Below are 20,149 nucleotides of genomic sequence, written 5' to 3' on the forward strand. Positions count from 1 at the left end.
CGCATAAAAAAAGTTAACGTTGACGTTTCTGTCGTTATGGCAACAGTCTCCTGTTTGTGTTCCATCGTATTCTATCCGGGTGGAATCGAAAGTAGACGTTTTTAATCACTTTTTTACTCAGAAATTGCATTTATTACGGATATAAAAACTGACATTTCTTTGAAAATAATAATATAGTTTGGCGTTGTGTTCAAGGAAGGTGTTTCACAGTTTTATAGCTAAATATGCGATTTCGATGCTCAAAAGGCCAGAACCAATGTGACAAGTAGTGATTCACTGTGGCACAATTTCCCGTGTTCCACCGGAAGCGGAAGTAGAAGCCATAACTTTATAAGGTAGCTCAGCCGTTTATTTGTTTTCGAGGAAACGGCCATGTATGCTTAAGCCAAACCGCTTTACAACTTAACGATCAATTTTTTTTTTGTTGTTGTTTTTTTTTTAAAGGAAATGGCCAAAGAGAAACGACACAAGAGACGGGACTCGCCCGAAGTCAAAGTTAAGGTGAAACAAGAGAAGCTGAGCCCCGCCAGGCCGCATAGAACAACACGCCGCTCGCAGAGTGACAACAGAAGCCCACCACCGAGGAGGAGAGCCAGCAGGTCTGCTCGATCTTCGTTTTTGGTCTCAATTTTAGTTTTAAAAGATTTTTTTCTCAACTAAGCAAACGAGTCGTAGAAATGACGTGTCAATGTTGTTGTTTAGCTGGCCTGGTTAGCCGCGGGAGCATTAGCAACAGTTGCGTAACTCATTTGTAAACTAAACCACACTATCCAAATTTAAGCTTTAAAAGGCAGTTTGTTTCTATTTGTAGGCATCTGTGTAAAATGCCAAAGAGTAATTGCGTGATGATTGATTAATCGATTGATGAGCCCAGCATTATCAAACCGATCTTTTAAAGACAATTCTAGCGAAGCGTCGTTTTTCTGAAACAAATATGATATATTAAAATGTATGGCCAACGTCTTAATGAAAAGACAGCATGGGTCGATATTTTAGATGCGACCTTTTTGTTGAATCAGCTTTTCAAACTTGCATAACTTTCTTAATCTTTATCCTGTTTTCCCTTGCTAAACACGGAAACAAACTGCATATAATAATGGTTAACTGATGACTTGGAAATAATTGTAAAAAGCCAAGGGCACACGTTTATGAATTAATGGACAACAGTGAGAGTTTGCTGATGGCGGTCAGGTGATGTGTGGTTTAATTTGGCACTTACACATCCAAGAAAACCAATTGAGTCGACAGTGAACAAACACTCCATAGGTTGTAAATATATATAATGATATAATAATATTGCTCAGTTAAGAGGTATTTGTAGTTGATAAAATTCATGAAGTTAGCATTGAAGTGACACAAAATATGAGGCGTCATGGCAGGTCAGAGTAACATCACAAGGGACCTAGCCAGCAGTGGGTCCAAAATGTGAAAATTGACCAATTTACATAACATTTGGTAGAAGCATAGAAAATATATATAATACAGATTATTCATTTGAAAAACTATCTTACTCACCTTTTACATTTTGCGGGGTGTTTGTCAACTATAAATTCAGGAAATGTTGTACTTGTACTTGGTCTATAGGGAAACAAGGAAATGTGTTCTCAGTAGTAGTAGTCAGTCAGTCATCAGTAGTGGTGTATAGTGGTAAGGTGAAAAACGCAAAACAAAAAACACAAAAACAATGGTTCCATCGCGACTCAACTTGCGTGATGTAGAGTGTAGCTCGTTGAGTGATCACATTCGAGTGGCAGATACACGCATACCTATTAAAAGATATATTTTGTATATGTATTGTTTATGTAGGTCACCCGTCAGGACAAGGGACCGCTCGGCAGGCAGGAGAGAGACCTCCTCTCCGGCCCGGCGAGGCAGCAGATCCCCTCGAAGGAGAAGTCCTCACCGCAGTGCCGATGTCAAGTTAAAGCGGGTGAAATAGTCATTTTATTCATAAAAATAAATCAGAGTTTAGCGTAACATTAACCCCAGAAATGTTTCAGGCCAGTGTAAATCAGTGTAGCTCCCCACAAAATAATTCATGGACTTGCACTGGGGTTGTGTTTACATCTTGAATGCCTTATTACTACAGTGCTTCAATTTTTTATTTTATTTTTTAATTTTTTTTAAACATGAAGTACAGTGGGGACTTTAGATATGAGTTTAATTTGTTCCGTGGCCATGCTCGTATTTCAAATCAACTATAATCATCGAAATGAATGGAAATTATATTAATCCGTTCCAGCCCGTTCAGATTGATCCAAAGAGCTCAGGGTCCAACGTTAAGCCTTTTTTGAGTGGCGGCCCGGCAGAGGCGAGTTGTGGAAGAACTTGTACTGGCCCCGTGTATTGATGATATAATACGTTATGTTTTAGTAATTATTTTGTATTTAGTGTCCTCATCCTGTATTATTTTAGCCCCTTCAGGAAATTATTAGTACAATTGCATCATGGCGATGACTCTGTCCTAACGTCACTAAAATCAAGGCATTGCAATTACACAAATTAATAATAATGCATTAATGAATAAATCAATTTAAAAATTATTAAAATATTTACTTTGCGCGCCTGTGACCCTACTGAGGATAAGCGGTGCGGAAGTTGAATGAATGAATGATTTACGACAATGTTTTATCTTTACTTGATGTTGTGCATACCATGTATAATTAGGGATGCTCTGATCAGTGTTTTATGCTGCCGATTCTGGTACCGATAATCCATGAGTGTGATCTGCCGATCACTGCCAATACCGATCATATGGATTAGCTGTAAATTTTTCGATTTATAGTGAATGCAATTGGCTGTGTGATCTGACATGTTTGTTTGGGTTTGCTTCATAGCTCTTGCTTGCCTGCCCTGGGTGAGGGCATGCTACACTAGGGCTGGGCGATTATGGGAAAAATATTAATAATCACGATCAATTTGATTGACTTGGCCAGTCTTAAAACCTTCCGCTTTTTCCCTCTGACGAATTTCTTTGTTGTGTTGGCAGTGTGTTTTGAGTCACTGTCTTGTTCTGTGATGAAGCTTCTCCCGATTAGTTTGGATGTATTTTTCTGTAAATTGCCAGGCAACATGGTTTTATAGACTTCAGAATTCATTCTGCTTCTACCATCATGAGTTACATCATCAATAATTACTCGTGAGCCCATTCCAGAAGCTGCCATGCAAGCCCAAGCCATGACATTACCTCCACTATGCTTCACAGATGAACTTGTGTGTTTTGGATCATGAGCAGATCCTTCATCTCTCCATACTTTGGCCTTTCCATCACTTTGGTAGAGGTTAAGCTTGGTCTCCTCGGTCCAGAAAACTTTGTTCCAAAACCTTTGTGGCTCATCTCTGTACTACTTTGCAAAATCCAATCTGGCCTTCCGATTATTTTTGCTGATGAGTGGTTTGCATGTTGTGGTATGGCCTCTATATTTTTTCTCTTAGTCTTTTTCGAACAGTGGATTGTGATACCTTCACCCCTCCCCTGTGGAGGTTGGCAAACCATTTTGTCTGGCAATTTAAAAAAATTGCATCTAAAATAAAGTGTCATCATCATACATGCAAATCAGTTGCCTTTTGGCGAAATTTGCAATTTTGAACTCAAAATAGGCCATTTACGTTAACCGTATAGCTCCGATTAGTTCGACACAAGAAAGTCACATGACCTCACACGTCTTCTATTGGGCTTCCTCGGCATAGGTATTAAAACTGGCTGGATAAACCAGCCCGGCTGATTGTCGTGGCTACGTGGCGGCCATTTTGGGAAGGTCGTCGTTACCGTGAAGGCAATGGCGCGCTAATCTTGTTTACATTACATCTACACAAAGAACAGCTTTCATGTATTTTACTATTTGTCTGGCACTGTCTGCCCAAACGTGGATATTTCAGCCCATGTATAACTTGAGAAAACACCGTGCAGTAAATTGCAAATGTTTTTGTTGTTTATTATTATTATTTTTATTCTTTGTGCTATTTATTCAGTTTTTGAGTAATTATTTCCCTGTGTGCGTTTTACTCTTAAGTAATTTTTGGAGGACTACTTTTTATTTTTACCTGAGTCACATTATTGTCAAGTAACAGTACTCTTTCGAGAGTACAATGTTTGGCTACTCTACCCACCTCTGGAGCGGACATCCTCTATTGCTACTCTTACGTTTAAGCAACATTTTTGGTCATCAGATCAGCCAGTGTCGTATTTGTTGCACTGGTCTTTTGTATTTTCGCGTTGAGGTGCTGCGGGTCGTGGCCCTGTTTGTGGTCACAGAGGAACCGTGAAGCACACGTAACATCGGCGACAAGAGCTGATCCACTAGTACATCTTGTATTAATTAGGAAACTCTCCTGCAATTATCAAATTAGTTTACGGATGTTCATGTTAAATGTATTAAGTGACGGAGCGATGTTAGGGATTATGTCACAGCACAGAATGAACTAACTTCAAATTCATAAATGGTTAATAAAAACAGAAAAATACTGTACTTAATATTTTCCTGGAGGATGCATTTGGGATTAGCCTTTGAAGTTGTTAATAGTGAAAAATAAAAGTGAAGCAGACAATGATTTTAGTCAATTATTTTCCAGAATGAGAATGCTTAAAGAGGAAGATGCTATTCATGTGGCACAGCTTGAAGCAGACATCAGGTGCAGGTGGAGATGGGCCTGGCTCAAGTTGGAGGCCAGAACAAAAAAGCAAATTTAATTTTAATCTTAAATTTGTACATCAACATGACCCAAAAGACATTGCCACCACAACAAAGGACTTCATTAGGGGGAAACAGTGGAAGGTCTTAGACTGGCCAAGTCAATCACTGCACCTTAACCCAATAGAGCATGCATTTTACCTCCTGAAGAGGGGACTGAAGGGAGAAACCCCCAGAAACAAACAAGAACTGAAAGAGGCTGCAGTAAATGCCTGGAAAAGCATTTCAAAGGAAGAATGCAACAGTCTGAAGTCAATGGGTTGGAGGTTTGATTCAGTTATTGCAAGTAAGGGTTATGCCACCAAATATTGAATGTTATTCCAATACTTTTGCTTACTTGAAAAAATGAAAAATGTGTGGCTTCAAACAAAAGGTCCTCTGTCCTGAGTTGTTTAACACATCTAAATGTAAAAACCATGAAATGAAAGCTGGAGTTCTGAACTTTTGTCTCATATTCATCTTTTGGTCTGAAACCTAAATGTCTTCAGTATGCAACAAAAACAAAGAAATTGACCTTGCCATTCCAATGCTTTTGGAGGGGATTGTATGGTAAAGCTGTATGGTAAATAAAATGTCGATCATTGTTAACAGAGTAAAAGTTTCGATCCTTCACATAAATACTCAAGTAAAAGTAAAAAGTATGGTGCATTTAAAGTTCTCTGACAAGTACAGTTTATCGAAAATGTTACTTGAGTAAATGTAACGGAGTAAATGTAGCGTGTTACTACCTACCTCTGCCTATACAGTCTACCGATTATACGCTCACCCCTACCTATGGGTATTGTCATATTCTGTGTCTGTAGGTGTTGAATCGTTTTTGTTCAAATATCAATTTCTTTAAAGGTTTTTCAACATCACAGTCAATGCTTGTTTCGTTAGCCTGTCTGGCGTTTTGCATTGTTAGCATTATGCTAACGACTTTCTCATGACAGTTATGATTTGATTAAATACAAGTGTCATTCTTTTAATTTAGTTTCATAGTAAAATTCAACTAGGAGTTGCGATAAACCGTTTGAAACAAGTGCATTGGGCCTTTTTTTAAGAACTGGTTGCTATTTGAAGAGATTTGGCAAAATATCTGCACAAAAAAGTTACCTGCCCTTTCACACTTGAGGTTCGCTGCTGCCTGAAACTTACTCGTATGTTACATTTTATTAAAGTGAAACATCGAACGAATGGCTCTTTAATAAAAATACTTAATGAATATAAAAACATTTTTGATGATTGTTTTAATCTAAATTTTGTAGTAATTTGACTTATTTTTTCCAACCAACTGTAACACAGGAGCGCGACGAGCACCGTTTAGGTGGAGATGAGCAGAGAAGAAGAAACGACCAGCCTGAGGAAAGACGAAGCAGGTGGGAATCAGACCGGCCTCAGGACCGAGAGCGCAACGGCGACAGACGCCGGGAGCGGGACGCTGCCTCCTCGCAACAAGCTGTGCGGCGGCGGCACGACGAGCAGCGCCGGGAAAACCGGCAGAGGCGCGAGGAAAACCAGGAGCTGGACCTTGGCCGTCCTGAGAATGGCGGTGAAAGCCCCTCGGACCCCCCCACCGACAAGGAGAAGCCCAACTTCGGCCTGTCGGGGGCGCTCACAGAAGACACCAACACGTTCCGCGGAGTGGTGATCAAGTACAACGAGCCACCCGAGGCGCGCATCCCCAAGCGAAGGTGGCGGCTCTACCCATTCAAGAACGACGAGCAGCTTCCCGTCATGTACATTCACAGACAGAGTGCCTATTTGTTGGGGAGACAGCGGAAAATTGCGGACATTCCCATCGATCACCCATCCTGCTCCAAGCAGCACGCCGTATTCCAGTACAGGTAAGAACAAATAGAGTAGAACTTACAGTTGTATGCACCAAAAGTGGTACAACTTGGAAATTAACCAACATTTAACGGCAAAACATATGCCTCAAAATTTGAAGAAGAATTCAAAGCATCATGTAAAATCATGTGAGACTTCTACTTAGGGTCATACAGAAAAATGCAACTAAGAGTGTGTTTATGAAACATGCTCAAACCCATTCAGTAGCCTGTAGGTCAACCTGCGAAGCAGCAAAACACATTAATTAATATGAATATTTAAATGCATGTGTATATATACGGGTGGGTGATGTATATCGCCTTCGATATAATTGTGAACTTTGCTTCAACGAAGTGCAATTTTACATTCGCAAATATTCATAATGTCTCCAAAAGAAAACAACCGAATGGGTGCATGGACAGCATAGGAAGAAGTGAGAAAGGTGGAAGCGCATGAAGTCCCCATTTGCTGAATCAGTGGACATGGTTTAATCATGTGACTCAGTGGCAAGCAAAATAAACACTTGCTTTCAAACTAGTGGGCCAAGCAACCTTTTCAGGAGTTTAGCAGCTTAAGTGGGTGAATTGAAACAATGGCCTTCAATGGAAGGCATGTAGCCTATAGTTTGTTGTTGCCTAAGAGGAAAATGACAGAGCCCACCGATGTACGTGCTGGCTTCCTAAACGCGGCCAGTTTAAAAGCGAAACGAAGAGAATGGACTGTGCTGTTTCGATCGTATATTCATTGGATGATTCATTCATTTTGAATAACATTGACAAAGAAAACTGCGCTGTCAGTCATCCCGACTGCTGGTGAGGCTAATGGAGGAGCTAGCTAGCATTAGCATTACCTACTCCCATAGCTGTTTGTAAGTAAATCTGATTTGGAGACTGGCTAGGCCACTCCAGGACTTTGAAATTCTTCTTTCGAGGCCACTCTGTTGTGTATTGGGGATCATTGTCATTCTGAAAGACACAGCCACGTTTCATCTTCAATGTCCTTGCTGATGGAAGGAGGTTTTCACTCAAAATCTCACAATACATGGCCAAGCCCTGCCACGAATATTAAAAAATTCAAGAGTAATTGATTTATTTACTGTGGTCTGTAACACATACAAAGAATAATCAGCAAAGCATCAATACCATTAATCTAGCACAGACATGTCAAGCTCCCAGCCAGCGGGCCACTTCCGGCCTGCGCAGCAATTTCGTCCAGCCCGCAGGATCGCACGACGACGTCAGTCAAACGTGCGTGTTATTCCATGAGCAGCATCTTATTATTATCTGTATGAACTATACAATACTCAGTGTTGGAGGCGTGGGGATACGACAGTCGGTCAACCAGGTGTAACCGGTGACACTTTTCTGCGCACCATCAACCCCCATGCCAGCACTGTGTCTTGCATTGGGAGATGAGAACGCTCAGCTAAAAGCTCAGGCTGCAAGCTAAGCGGCCACTACCCTCTTTGATAATTCGAGAGTGAAGTTACTTAATGTACATACGCAAAGCCTAGCCTGCTCCCAATTACACAGGTACGAGTTTCAGAGTAGCCACATGGCTACTTATTCATCCAATCGTGCATTTTAAGTACTGTACTTAAAACTGTTACTGCTAATTTTGGAAGCTCTTTGTTGGTTGAATGAAGACGTATTCCCGAAGAATTCGTGGTTGTGTCTGCGCAAATGTGACTGCAAAAAGTGAAAGTGACTGTTGAGCGACGAAAATGTCAACGGACCTCTTACAGCGGTTAAAATAAGTATTTAACACGTCACCATTTTTCTCACTAAATATATTTCCAAAGGTGCTATTGACATGAAAATTTCACCAGATGTTGGGAACAACCCAAGTAATTCATACATACAAAGAAAGTAGAACAAATAAGCTCAGGAATTAAGTTGTGTGTTATAATGTGAAATGCCACAGGGAAAAAGTATTGAACACGCCAACTGGTATTTATTTAATACTTTGTGCAAAAGCCTTTGTTTGCAATGACAGCTTCAAGACACCTCCTGTATGGAGAAACTGGTTGCATGCGTTCCTCTGGTATGATTTTGGCCCATTCCTCCACACAAGCAGTCTTCAAATCTTGAAGGTTCCGTGGGCTTCTTTTATGGATCTTGGGTTTCAGTTCTTTCCATAGATTTTTGATTGGATTCAAGTCAGGTGATTGGCTGGGCTATTCTAGCAGCTTTATTTTTGTTCTTTGAAACCAATTGAGAGTTTCCTTGGCAGTATGTTTTGGATCATTATCCTGGTGAAATGTCCACCCTCGTTTCATTTTCAGTATCCTCGTAGATGGCAGCGGATTCACAGTATTTAACTTACTTGTCCAAATCTTGTTCAGCAAACTTTAAACGAGCTTTGACATGCTTTTTTTTCAGCAATGGGGTCTTGCGTGGTGAGCGTGCATACAGGCCATTGCGGCAGAATACATTACCCACTGTTTTCCTTGTGACATCAGTACCTGCTAATTCCAGGTCTTTCTGAAGCTTTCCACAGGTGGTCCTTGGCTCTTCGATAACTCTTATTCTTTCCACTCCTCTGTCAGAGATCTTGCAAGGAGCACCTGATTGAGGCAAATTTATGGTGGTATGATTGGCTTTCCACTTGCGTAATATGGCCCCAATTGTGCTCACTGGAACGTTCAGAAGCTTAGATATGCTCCTGTAACCAATACCTCCATGTTTTTTAACAGTTTGTGATGGCGTTGAGACAGCTCTTTGCTCTTACCCATCATGAGCTGTATCTCGACTCACACCTTGGCAATGAGACCTTTTTCTTGGCCATAAATTAGGACTGAACCATCTGATATTCATCTGTACTGACAAGGGGGTGGATTGCTGTTTGATTGATAGATTTTAGGTGTGGTCTTGTCTTTCCATGCCTTTTTGCACCTCCCTTCATGTGTTCAATACTTTTTCCCTGTGTCACTTCACACTATTACACATAACTTAATTTCCGAGTTTATTTGTTCTGCTTTCTTTGTATGTATGAATTACTTGGGTAGTACCCAACATCTGGTGATGTCTATAACACATTTGGAAATACATTTAGTGAGAAAAATGGTGACGTGTTAAATACTTATTTCAGGGGGCAATGACGTCTCCAGGAATTCTTTTCAGATTAGTATGGGGTGAGTTTTCATCGTGGTCTACTAGGGCTGTCATGATGTCATTATTTTCAATTATTCTATAGGTTAGGGCTGCATGATTATGGCCAAAATAATAAATGTTTTAATCAATATTGTAATTGCGATTATTAATCTATAAATCTTTTTATTGCACTACTAAACAAACAATATGTAAAAATCTTCAGTTAAAAATTTATCTTTAAATAAGAATAAATTATAGATAATTTAAAAATTAATGTACCCAAAAAAATCTTCTTTAGCAAGGAGTAACTGAATAAATGTGCTATTACAAAGTGCAATCATGAATTGCAACTTAATTGCAGCAAATACAGGTAATACAGAAGGCTTCTCATTTGAAAATCCACATCAATATAGTGAATTATCGAGGACGGTACGTCTTTGTTGTTCTGCTTAACCATTGGTGAGTCGTGCACGGTCACAAACTGCGAAGTACTCAACAGTTGTGATCCCAGTTACTCCTGGCGTTTTTTTCATTGCGGTCGAAAATTCCAAGTCAAGGCAGCTGCTTGTTCATAGTGTCTTACTGTGACATGCCACCTCTCTGCCAGCATGCTGAGAGGTCCAGCTTCAAAATAAAAGCTTCATATATTACTACATTGGACATCAATTCCATTTGAGGCTTTTACTTTGAAGTTGTCACCGGAGCGCAGTGCCGAAGCTCAATGAAGGTTTAACCATGCGTTCGTCCCGTGGTGGCTGGTTTACTAGGTTGCCGGCACTGCTATAAATGAAACAGTTTTAATTTCATTTTCATTTCACTTTTTATGCATCAGTGCCCCCATTTTATATACAAAAATATGACTTCATCGACAGCTCTTAGTCAGTTTTTAAATACAGCAGTGTATTTGGGATCAGTAACCTAAACGAGGAATTACTGTACATGCTGTTAATCGGACAGTGCTGTTTTTCATCGGACAGTGCTGTAATGGCAAAATGGACTACTCTGGCTATTAGTAGACCAAAATGTAAAAACACCTAACAGTGAATTAAACCTAACCACAACACCACCAAGATGCCACAATATATAATATGTCACCTTTAAATGGTTTTACTGGCAAATGGTGTTTTGTTGTTTGTTTGTTTTTGTTTTTTGCTTGTTCAGAGTGGTGGAGTTTACTCGAGCAGACGGCACCACTGGCCGCCGGGTGAGGCCGTACATAATCGACCTGGCATCGGGCAACGGCACATACCTCAACAACCAGCGCATCGAGGCGCAGCGTTACTACGAGCTCAAGGAGAAAGACGTGCTCAAGTTCGGCTTCAGCAGCCGCGAGTACGTACTGCTACACGAGTTCTCTGACACCAGCGAGGTGGATGCCAAGGAGGCGCCAGAAGAGGACGACGAAGGCCTGGATGAGTAAAAAAGATATGTATTGTATACAATTTTATAATGTTGTCTTTTGTGTTTCAAGACAGGACCTGGAACATTTACCTGATTAATGATGCAGTCAAATATGACTCTATTCTGTATAGATATACATACAAGCCCTTTTTTTTTTCTTCTCATCAGGGGCTCACAGCAGTCATGTAAATTTACATTTTTGTACTGTAAATAAAGACTGTCAACTGTTGACTGCCTCAGGTGTGTTATTGACTAGATAGCCAATAATGAAATTAAAAAAATGAATAATAGTGTGTTTCATGTGGCTCATTACTTAAGCCATTGCACCTTTTTTCCCTCTTTATAGCAACCCAAAAAATAAATTTTACACATTTCTCGACCAAGTTTGGGTCACATTTAATATTTGGTAGCATAACTCTTACTTGCAATAACTGCGTCAAGCCTGCGACCCATTGACTTCACCAGACTTGCGTTCTTCATTTGAAATGCTTTTCCGGGCCTTTACTGCAGCCTCTTTCAGTTCTTGTTTGTTTCTGGCGGTTTCTCCCTTTCGTCTCCTCTTCAGGAGGTAAAATGCGTGGTCCCTTGGGTTAAGGTCCGGTGATAGACTTGGGCCTGTCTAAGACCTTCCACTTTTTCCCCCTGATGAAGTCAGTGTTGGCAGTGTGTTTCGGGACATTGTCTTGTTGCCTGATGAAGCTTCTCCCGAATAGTTTGGATGCATTTTTCTTTAAATATCCAGACAAAATGGTTTTGTCGACTTCAGAATTCAGAGTTTTTATTTATGAACAGCACTTTGTTGCAGTTGTTTGTTTTTAAAGTCCTCTATCAATGGTTTCTTGAGATTGTGACACACCTCACGTTTTTCCAGATATAAGCCATCATTCGGACAATTTTTTGCATTTGACTTAAGACTGCAAACTTGAGATACGAGCGCTATATGGTGGCAGTGAACTCAGTTCAACTCACATCACAATAAGGAGCACTTTAGGAAATGTTGAACAATTCTATCAACAATTATCTTCAAGCTGTTGCATGCCACTCCCAGTTGAAGTTTACTGTCAAACTAAACATAAAACTAAGAAAATTACATGTTTTGTATTTAAAACAAACACACAGTTTATCCTTTATAGTTACGCTCAAGACTGTAGAGATGATCGTGGACTTCAGGAGGCATCCTTCACCACAGCTGCCCCTCACGCTGTCCAAGTGCCCTGTGTCAACCGTCTGAGACCTTCAAGTTCCTGGGAGTTCCAGTCTCTCAGGACCTGAAGTGGGAGATCAACATCAACTCCATCCTCAAAAAGGCCCAGCAGAGGATGTACTTCCTGTGGCTTCTGAGGAAGCACTGCTTGCCACAGCTGTTGAGGCAGTTCTGTACAGTCATCGAATCAGTCCTGTGTTCATCCATCACAGTCTGGTCAGGTGCTGCCACAAAAAAGGACAAACTCCGACTGCAACGGACAATCAAAACTGCTGAAAATAATTGTCGATTCCCCCCTACCTACCCTTGAGGACTTGCACGCTGCCAGAACTAAGAGCATGCAAAATCCTCTCGGACCCTCCACATCCTGGTCACCACGTCTTCAAGGTCCTTCCCTCAGGTCGGCCCTATCGATCAATGCAAACTAAAACAAGCAGACATTCCAACAGCGTCTTCTCTCTTGCCATTTAACTTCTTAAACATCCAACCATTTTCTATACCTCTTATCCTCACTAGGGATGTGGGTGTGCTGGAGCCTATCCCAGCTATCTTTGGGCAAGAGGTGGGGTACAGCCTGAACTGGTTCCCAGCCAATCACTTCCTAAACAGTTAACTTACAATTCCATTGTAACATGCTGCCAATTTTGTCTTGAGATTGTAGTCACATCTATCTGGTCAATTATACGTTATTTGTGCACTTACTGTACTGTAGTAGCCTCACCACTCTGCACTACTTGCATATGTTGTTGACCAATACTGGCCACTCGTGCTTGAGAAGTATCTGCATCATTTGCACAATTGGCGATGTTCCAGATTATCGCACTACTAGTCACTTGAAACTATAAATTTCTTGAAGTCTGTGCCATTTGCACAATGGTCACTGCATCCGACGATTGTTCTATTAGTCAATTCAAACTGCTCTAAATTGCTAGAGGGCTTGGCATCATTTTGCACAATTGTCCCAAAGATTTTGTTTTAAAAAAAAATATATATCTGCATTGTTGGTAACCTTTTATTGCTCAGTGACTGTGTTTTTATGGTTTTATGTCTCTAAGTATTCTCTGTCAATTGTCTGTTGTCGTACTAGAGCAGCTCCAACTACCGGAGACAAATTCCTTGTGTTTTTTACATAATTGGCAAATAAAGATTATTCTGATTCTAACTTGATGGGAAACTCATGTATAAACCATTTAAGCAACTGATTTTGAAGACAAATAGTGCAGCAACACATTTAATATTTAATATAACAGTCATACCTTCTTTATCCTCTGCGAGGAGCTGAGAACTATTGTACAAGCGTCCAGTACAGTATATCTGTCTGTCCTATACTGCCCACAGGTGGCCAAGGCAGGAAGCAGCACAATGCTCAGTCAATTGATGCAATGTTCTTAAAACTGTTCAATACTTTAAAATTGTACTTAATTTAACATGAATGTATGTTTTATAAAGTACAATATGATCGTGCTACTTTTGTCAATTCAAAAAAAACTTTACAAAATGGACTTTTTTTGGGCGGGGTTTTTTTCCCATTAGTTTTATTAATGGGGAAACACTAGAGGAATTGAGATTGATTTGCGTTACGAGCATGGCCACAGAAAGAATTGAAGTCATATCTCAAGGTAACACTAATACAATTGAGTTGAGTTAAAATAATTTAGTGGCATAAAAGAGCATATTAGTCATCCGCAGTCAAAGAGCGTAATTATTTTTGGGACACCGTGTGTATTTGATATGTGATTATTAAGTGCGTTCGGGAGGTGACGAGTAGGGAGCCAAGAAACACTCCCTAAGTATGTAGTCATTTTCAACAAAGAAAGGCGCTTGTTGCGCAATCATCCACCGGTTCAAAACAAAAGATCTAGCGGAAGTTTTTACAATACATTCATTCATTCAGTACAACTTTAGTTATTTATTTATTAACTTTATTATTGAAACTAGCGCTGAAAGGACAAGGAAGATTAAAAGAACCACTTTTTATCATTTTTGTTCCTTAGGAACATTAGAGGCACAAGCATCCGGTTTCAGTATGTGTGACGTAACCGAACCGAGGTGGAATTTCGGGAGTGTTCGTCGACTTGACACAAGCCGAGCCGTGTGGGCGGCCGCTCACTCACCTGGCGGACTCACGACAAGAATGAACCCACCCTGGAAGTGTTGATAAAGATACCGGGGAAAACAGAGAATGTACACGACAGAGCGGAGGCGTATGAGCTTACGGCGGGAGTCCGTCTCGCCGCCGTCGTCGGCGGGCACTTTGTGGCAGGACCCGCTGGCCATGGAACTGAGTGCCCGGAGCACCGCCGCCAAGAGCGGCGCCGTCTCGCCCCGGAGCCGCGGCGGTCGCGCCGTGTCGGTGGCTTACATCGCCAACGACGGCGAGGACGAGGGGGCTGCGACGGCGGCGGCTACCCCGGCCGAGCGTCGCTTGTCCCTGGCGTGTGTGAAGGCGGCGTGTGCCGACTCGAGAGCCTCGTTTCAAAGCATCCCGTTCGAGAGGATCTCCATGGCGACCACGGACGTCCTGGATAGCTTCTACAACGCAGGCGAGTTTGGAAGGTTTTGGGCCCCACCACCACCAAAACCAATTTGTTCATGACATTTAGGTGGCAAATGTACTCAGACTTAAGTAGAAGTGCAAGTAATTGTGTGAAAGAATAAAAAAGACTGACTCGCTGTGGCGACCGCCTGATAGAACAAGCCGGAAGGTCACAACAACAACAAAGGGTAAAAGTACTGTACTACTGATTCAGTTCATGTACTTATGTAACATTTCAAAAATACAGACTGATATGTACCGAAGTGTAAAAGTAAAATATTCATTTCCCCTAATTCAGAAAAAAGGGTTTGACTCTGATCAAGTAGAAATGCTGATTCAACGCCTTTACTTAAATGAAAGTGAAAAAGAACAAACTGAATTTAGGTGCAAAATATTTTTTTCATTTTCAGTTACAGTGGTGGGTAGTAACAAAGTACAATACGACCTTCATATATCTAAGTAGAGTGTTTCAGGTATCTGTACTAGATAGGGCAGCAACTAAAGATTATTTTAATAATCAATTAATCCATTGATTATTTTTTGATTAATCGTTGAGTCGGATTTAAAAAAATCCCTTTATTCAAAAACAGCACACTGTTTCACAGTGACAGTGTAGAAAATGCACAAACAAATAGATTATGTTTGAGTTACTGGTTTGGTATGTAATGTCAGAAAATAGGCAAAAATGTTGATAATACTTTTCCAAAGTGAAAAGATGTTTGCAAATGTGTTATTTTGATTGAACACAAAAATGACCAGTCTGTTTTCATAGAGAAAGAAACTACAGAAATCTGGGAATATTTACTGTAAGAGGCTGAAATTCAGTTGATTCGGGCAAATTTAAGTTAAAGTAAGGTCTCTAAACGATTATCAAAACAGTTGTCAATTAATTTGATAATCAATTAGTTATCGATCAATTGATTGTTGCATCTCTAGTAGAAAGGTTTTTCTGATGCTTTTCACTTTTGAATCCCTACATTTGAAAAGCGATATCTGTACTTTCTACTCCTTACTTTGACAAGATTACAGTAATCCCCCCTCCATTGCTGGGGTTACGTTCCAGACCACCCCCACAATAATCGAAATCCACGATATAGAAATACCCTATTTAAATACACCCTACCCATATTTTTTAAGGTCTTTAAACACACTTTTAAAACAATACAAACACATTTAAACCCATATAGTATAATGACAGAGACAGTAAGAGCAATGGATAACACAAACATATTGTACAAACAATATAAAAACAATAAAGTAACAACTGTAATAACATTTACACAAAAAAATCCATGATATGGCGGGACTGCGAAGCATGAAGCGTAATATACTGTAGCAGGGAACTACTGCTCTGACCAACCAATTAGAGGATGAAAACATGCTGACGTTATTGTGGGCCAGATAGCTAGCCCGGTTTGGTGAATTTGAAATATGATTGGTTAAAGAAACTAGTACAGTTACATTGGTCCAGTATAGTATCAAACTATTTGTATTTTTACTTGCCACCGCTTCCAACTGCTACCAATTTGTTAACGATATTTCCTCACAGATGTCGCTGTGGTGGAGATGAGTGACTCCTTTTGCCAGGCGTCTCTCTTCTATCACCTGGGAGTGAGGGAAAGTTTCAGCATGACCAACATCATCATCCTGTACTGTTATCAGGAGGACACAGACCTGCAGGCTGTCAAGGTAACATGGTGTACCTCAAGGCTTTGTCATGGGTGCTTTGCTTTGTTTTGTGTGTGACATACCCCCAGACTACTGAAACATTTGACTTATCATTATCTTTTAACCAGCGTATTCAAAAGCCGTCTTATACGCTTCATTAGGTATACATTAGCAATCTAATGCAGTGATTCAATAAACCATTTACCAATCAGCAGCCATTTTCAGGAGTATTTGGGCCATCTTTGAGATGATTTGTAATTATGAAGCTTCTGAAAATCAAGTTGGATATATGTTAAAAAAAATCATAGGTGTTGGTTCTCTCAAATTGAGTCCTAATATTCAGAGGCACAACAAAAATATTCCCGTGTCGTTCAGGAGCAATGTGGAAGCTACACGTTCCTCCCTTATGTGGTGACGCCTCAGGGCAAGGTGTTCGCCTGCGATGGCGCCGTGATGACGGGCATCAAAGAGCTGATGCAGCCCGCTTTCCAGCTGGACTCTCTGCTCACGCCATTGGCGGAGAGACTGGCGCACTTCCTCAACAACGTCGATGTGCAGTCCAGGTGAGCTGTCTCACATTACGCCTCCCTTTCTATTGTGCTCACCTTTGTTGCCATTGTATTGTCTATATGGGGTTCTGGACTAAATTATCATGTATATTTTTTTTCTTTTTAAAAAAAAAATGCATAACTGCAAGGGTTGCAAATATTTGGGAATTAACAGGAATTTATGGGAATAAACCAGGAATTTACAAAAGTGAAGTATGGGTCTTAATTATTCAATCAATTAATTAATTAGTTAGTTAGTTAATAAATTATTTTATAGCTTTATTAGTTTATAACAACCAGATTTCATGCAAGAAGAGTTTAATATACAGTATGTCCTATTCCTCAATCAAATACACATAGCACAGGGCTGTTGACAGTGGTGTATTTAGGGCCAAATTCTCCCTTGTGCACACAGCAACAGCATGCACTTTTTTGCTTTTTTTCTCCCATCCACTAAAAGGGGACATATTTTGCTAAACCAACCTTTTCTAGTATTTAGAATGTAATATTTTCTCTATGGTGCCTTAGTAAACATGTGAAATGTGAATTAAAATCGTCCACTCATTCTTGACCTACTGCCGAGAGGCCTGAAAGCAGGTCATTCGAATTTCTCGAGCTTATCTACGTCACTAGCAAAGATCTCTAACCTTACCTTTCCAATCTCGAACCAGCATGCTCTCACAAGTGCGTCTTCTACACGGAGGCAACCAATCAGAGGAAAGGCGGTGGTGTTAGCCAAATATGGACAAAGCGGATACAAAATTAGGTCAAACAGAAGTAGCTGTCAGAGGGGCCTTTTCTGGACACTCATGACAAAGCCATGGTGTTTTTTTTAAATTAAATTGACACTTTTATACAATCTCTGTATTATAGAGTCACTCTATGGAGGTGTAAATAGCCAAAATACAGGACCTTTAAAACGGTCAATTAAGTGCCTTTGTACCAGATACGCACTGTGGGTAAAGCCTACCCTAAAATGTGGGCGTAAACCCTAAAATGTGGGCGTTCCCTGTCAAATATGTCTTCCCATGCATTCTCCTGTCATTTACCACTATATTGTCTGACAGCGAGTACTTCCGGGAGTCCATCAGGCACGAAATCCGCATGGCGAGGGAGCGGTTCAGCGGTCGGGCTCTAGGCGAGGAGCTGAGTTGCATCCAGAAGCGTTTGGACAGTGTGGAGCTGCTCACCCCTGACATCGTCATGAACCTGCTGCTGTCCTACAGGGACATTCAGGTGCCAAGTTCCGATGCTTTTTTGGTGTTTAATGCGACAAAATGTACTCTTTTATTTGGAGGTAGATAGGGAGGCAGCCCCCTGTCAATAGTGAAAAATTTATAATTGACACCCCCCCCCCCAAAAAAAAGTTTTTACTTGCCTATATTAAAAGTTTAAACTGTAAATATGTCATAAGATAATCCTTTATGAGTCGCAGTGGGGGAATTCACATAGTACAGAAGGAAAAAACAAACAACCAAACAAACAAAAAAAACATACATACATGGAATACATATATTGAATACGGAATGATTATATACCACAAACTGTGATTGCAAAGCACTTAAATATTATTTTCAATTCATCTTGCTAAATTATCCTTAAGAATGGCTTGCAGTCACAGATGATATAATTTTGAAAAAATGCACCACACGTACATGCACGTGGTGAAGACTCTCCGTTCACCTCTACAAACAACATAGGCTAAATTGAGCTCCTCCTAGAAATAGAAGGCTCTTAGAACAGTTGAGCTTTATCACTTCTACATACTTCCTTGACACTAATTACAATGTTCCTATTTGACATGGTTTTGGCGAGATCTTGTGGTATTAGTTTGAACCTTTAGCGTACTTTGCTTGAAAGCTAGACAAAATAGCCTGACACAGGGCTGGTTAGCTCAGTTGGTTAGAGCGTGGTGCTAATAACACGACAGTTGTGTGTTTGATCCCCGTATGTGCCACAGTCTTTTCAGTTATTATAGACGTTGGAAAGGAGAAAAATGTCAAAAATGTCTCTTCCTTTATTCCTTCTCAAATTCTTATATTTGTAACGCGCTGTTGTAGCATTGCTCCGGGACAGGACATGATATAAGACCTCAACCTCTGGATTTAACCCATCGTCACATAGAACATATAGGGGCCTTCCCCACACAAGGCACTGAATGTAAAGAATAGTTCGGGCAGTCCAAACACTCATTGATCCTTAAAAATGTTGTTGATAACATGCCGAGACCCGGGATCTTTAGATCTTCAGTCTAACGCTCTCCCAACTGAGCTATTTTGGCACAAATAGTGGATATTCTGTTTTCTAATAACAGAGAATGATGGACGTTAAAATACTTAAACCCTAAAACTTATGTAAATGACATTTTTATCAACATGATTTTGGTTTTCACAGGACTACGATGCTATGATCAAACTGGTGGAGATGCTGAATAACCTTCCAATGTGTCTTGTGGCAAGACACCAAAATATCAAATTTCATTACATATTTGCTCTCAACAGGTACGTACATTAATCCTATTCCATCGCTTTAGTCTCATCCCATCTTGTTTTATTCTATCTTATCCTACTCTAGCCTGTCTTGTTCGATCATGTCATATCATATTATGTCCTGTCGTATCCTATCCTACCTTTTCCTGTGTTACTCTAGCCTATCCTACCTGTTCTGTTTGATCATACCATGTCCTGTCATATCCTACCCTGTCCTGTTCTGCCATATCATATCTTTCTGTGTAACAGGAGGAATCAACCAGGTGATCGCGCCAAGGCTTTGGAGGAGGTCCTGCCCATTGTGGAATCAGGAGGCAACGTGGTGTCTGACGTCTACTGCCTCTGTGGTCGCATCTACAAAGACATGTTCATTAGCTCAGGCTTCACTGACCAGCACAGTAGAGATCAAGCCTGCTACTGGTACAGGCCTTTTGTATTTTATTAATTGCCTTACCATCTGGTTTTCATTTCTAAATCCCTCCTGGTTCATTTGTAGGTATGGAAAAGCGTTTGAAACGGAACACACTTTGCACTCGGGCATCAACAATGTGGTCCTTCTGATGGCGGCTGGACACGAGTTTGATACGTCCATTGAGCTGCGTAAAAAAGGTCTTTGAGTTTTAAATTTTGTTGCATGAACTTGGTAGTTCTTGGTACTCTTTGAACTTAAAAGGTTCCAATCGGATATGTCCAGCACTGCAGAACCCACCC

General features: G+C 40.6%; 2 protein-coding genes across 3 annotated transcripts in view; both read left to right on the forward strand.

Moving 5' to 3' along the window:
* The first annotated feature begins 276 nt into the window (after positions 1 to 276).
* On the forward strand, positions 277 to 11,222 carry snip1 (Smad nuclear interacting protein). Its single transcript, XM_061776693.1, has 5 exons — positions 277 to 335; positions 445 to 599; positions 1,807 to 1,930; positions 5,976 to 6,517; positions 10,754 to 11,222. Exons 2-5 carry the CDS (start codon positions 448 to 450, stop codon positions 11,010 to 11,012), a joined length of 1,077 nt encoding a protein of 358 aa, XP_061632677.1. The 5' UTR covers positions 277 to 335; positions 445 to 447; the 3' UTR covers positions 11,013 to 11,222.
* A 2,919-nt stretch (positions 11,223 to 14,141) lies between these two features.
* The window catches only part of si:ch211-1i11.3 (mitogen-activated protein kinase kinase kinase 5), a 36,468-nt gene continuing 30,460 nt past the window's right edge, over positions 14,142 to 20,149 (forward strand). The window contains exons 1-7 of one of the 2 annotated variants that reach the window (XM_061776682.1): positions 14,142 to 14,740; positions 16,283 to 16,422; positions 16,777 to 16,964; positions 18,017 to 18,185; positions 19,344 to 19,450; positions 19,688 to 19,858; positions 19,935 to 20,047. In XM_061776682.1, the coding sequence (XP_061632666.1) occupies positions 14,380 to 14,740; positions 16,283 to 16,422; positions 16,777 to 16,964; positions 18,017 to 18,185; positions 19,344 to 19,450; positions 19,688 to 19,858; positions 19,935 to 20,047 (1,249 nt within the window). In that variant the 5' untranslated portion in view covers positions 14,142 to 14,379. Of the gene's footprint in view, positions 14,741 to 14,778; positions 14,922 to 16,282; positions 16,423 to 16,776; positions 16,965 to 18,016; positions 18,186 to 19,343; positions 19,451 to 19,687; positions 19,859 to 19,934; positions 20,048 to 20,149 lie in introns of those variants that run through there. The other variant, XM_061776683.1, reaches the window with a different exon arrangement.

This window comes from Phyllopteryx taeniolatus, chromosome 6 (genome assembly GCF_024500385.1).
Source record: "Phyllopteryx taeniolatus isolate TA_2022b chromosome 6, UOR_Ptae_1.2, whole genome shotgun sequence".
NCBI classification, from domain to species: domain Eukaryota; kingdom Metazoa; phylum Chordata; class Actinopteri; order Syngnathiformes; family Syngnathidae; genus Phyllopteryx; species Phyllopteryx taeniolatus.

Bases quoted from the DNA above. Each gene is read 5' to 3' on its own strand.
- snip1 (XM_061776693.1), top strand. From the start codon at position 448: ATGGCCAAAGAGAAACGACACAAGAGACGGGACTCGCCCGAAGTCAAA. The intron at 1,931-5,975 runs GTGAAATAGTCA...ACTGTAACACAG, and splicing joins CCGATGTCAAGTTAAAGCGG to GAGCGCGACGAGCACCGTTT. The intron at 6,518-10,753 runs GTAAGAACAAAT...TTGCTTGTTCAG, and splicing joins CACGCCGTATTCCAGTACAG to AGTGGTGGAGTTTACTCGAG.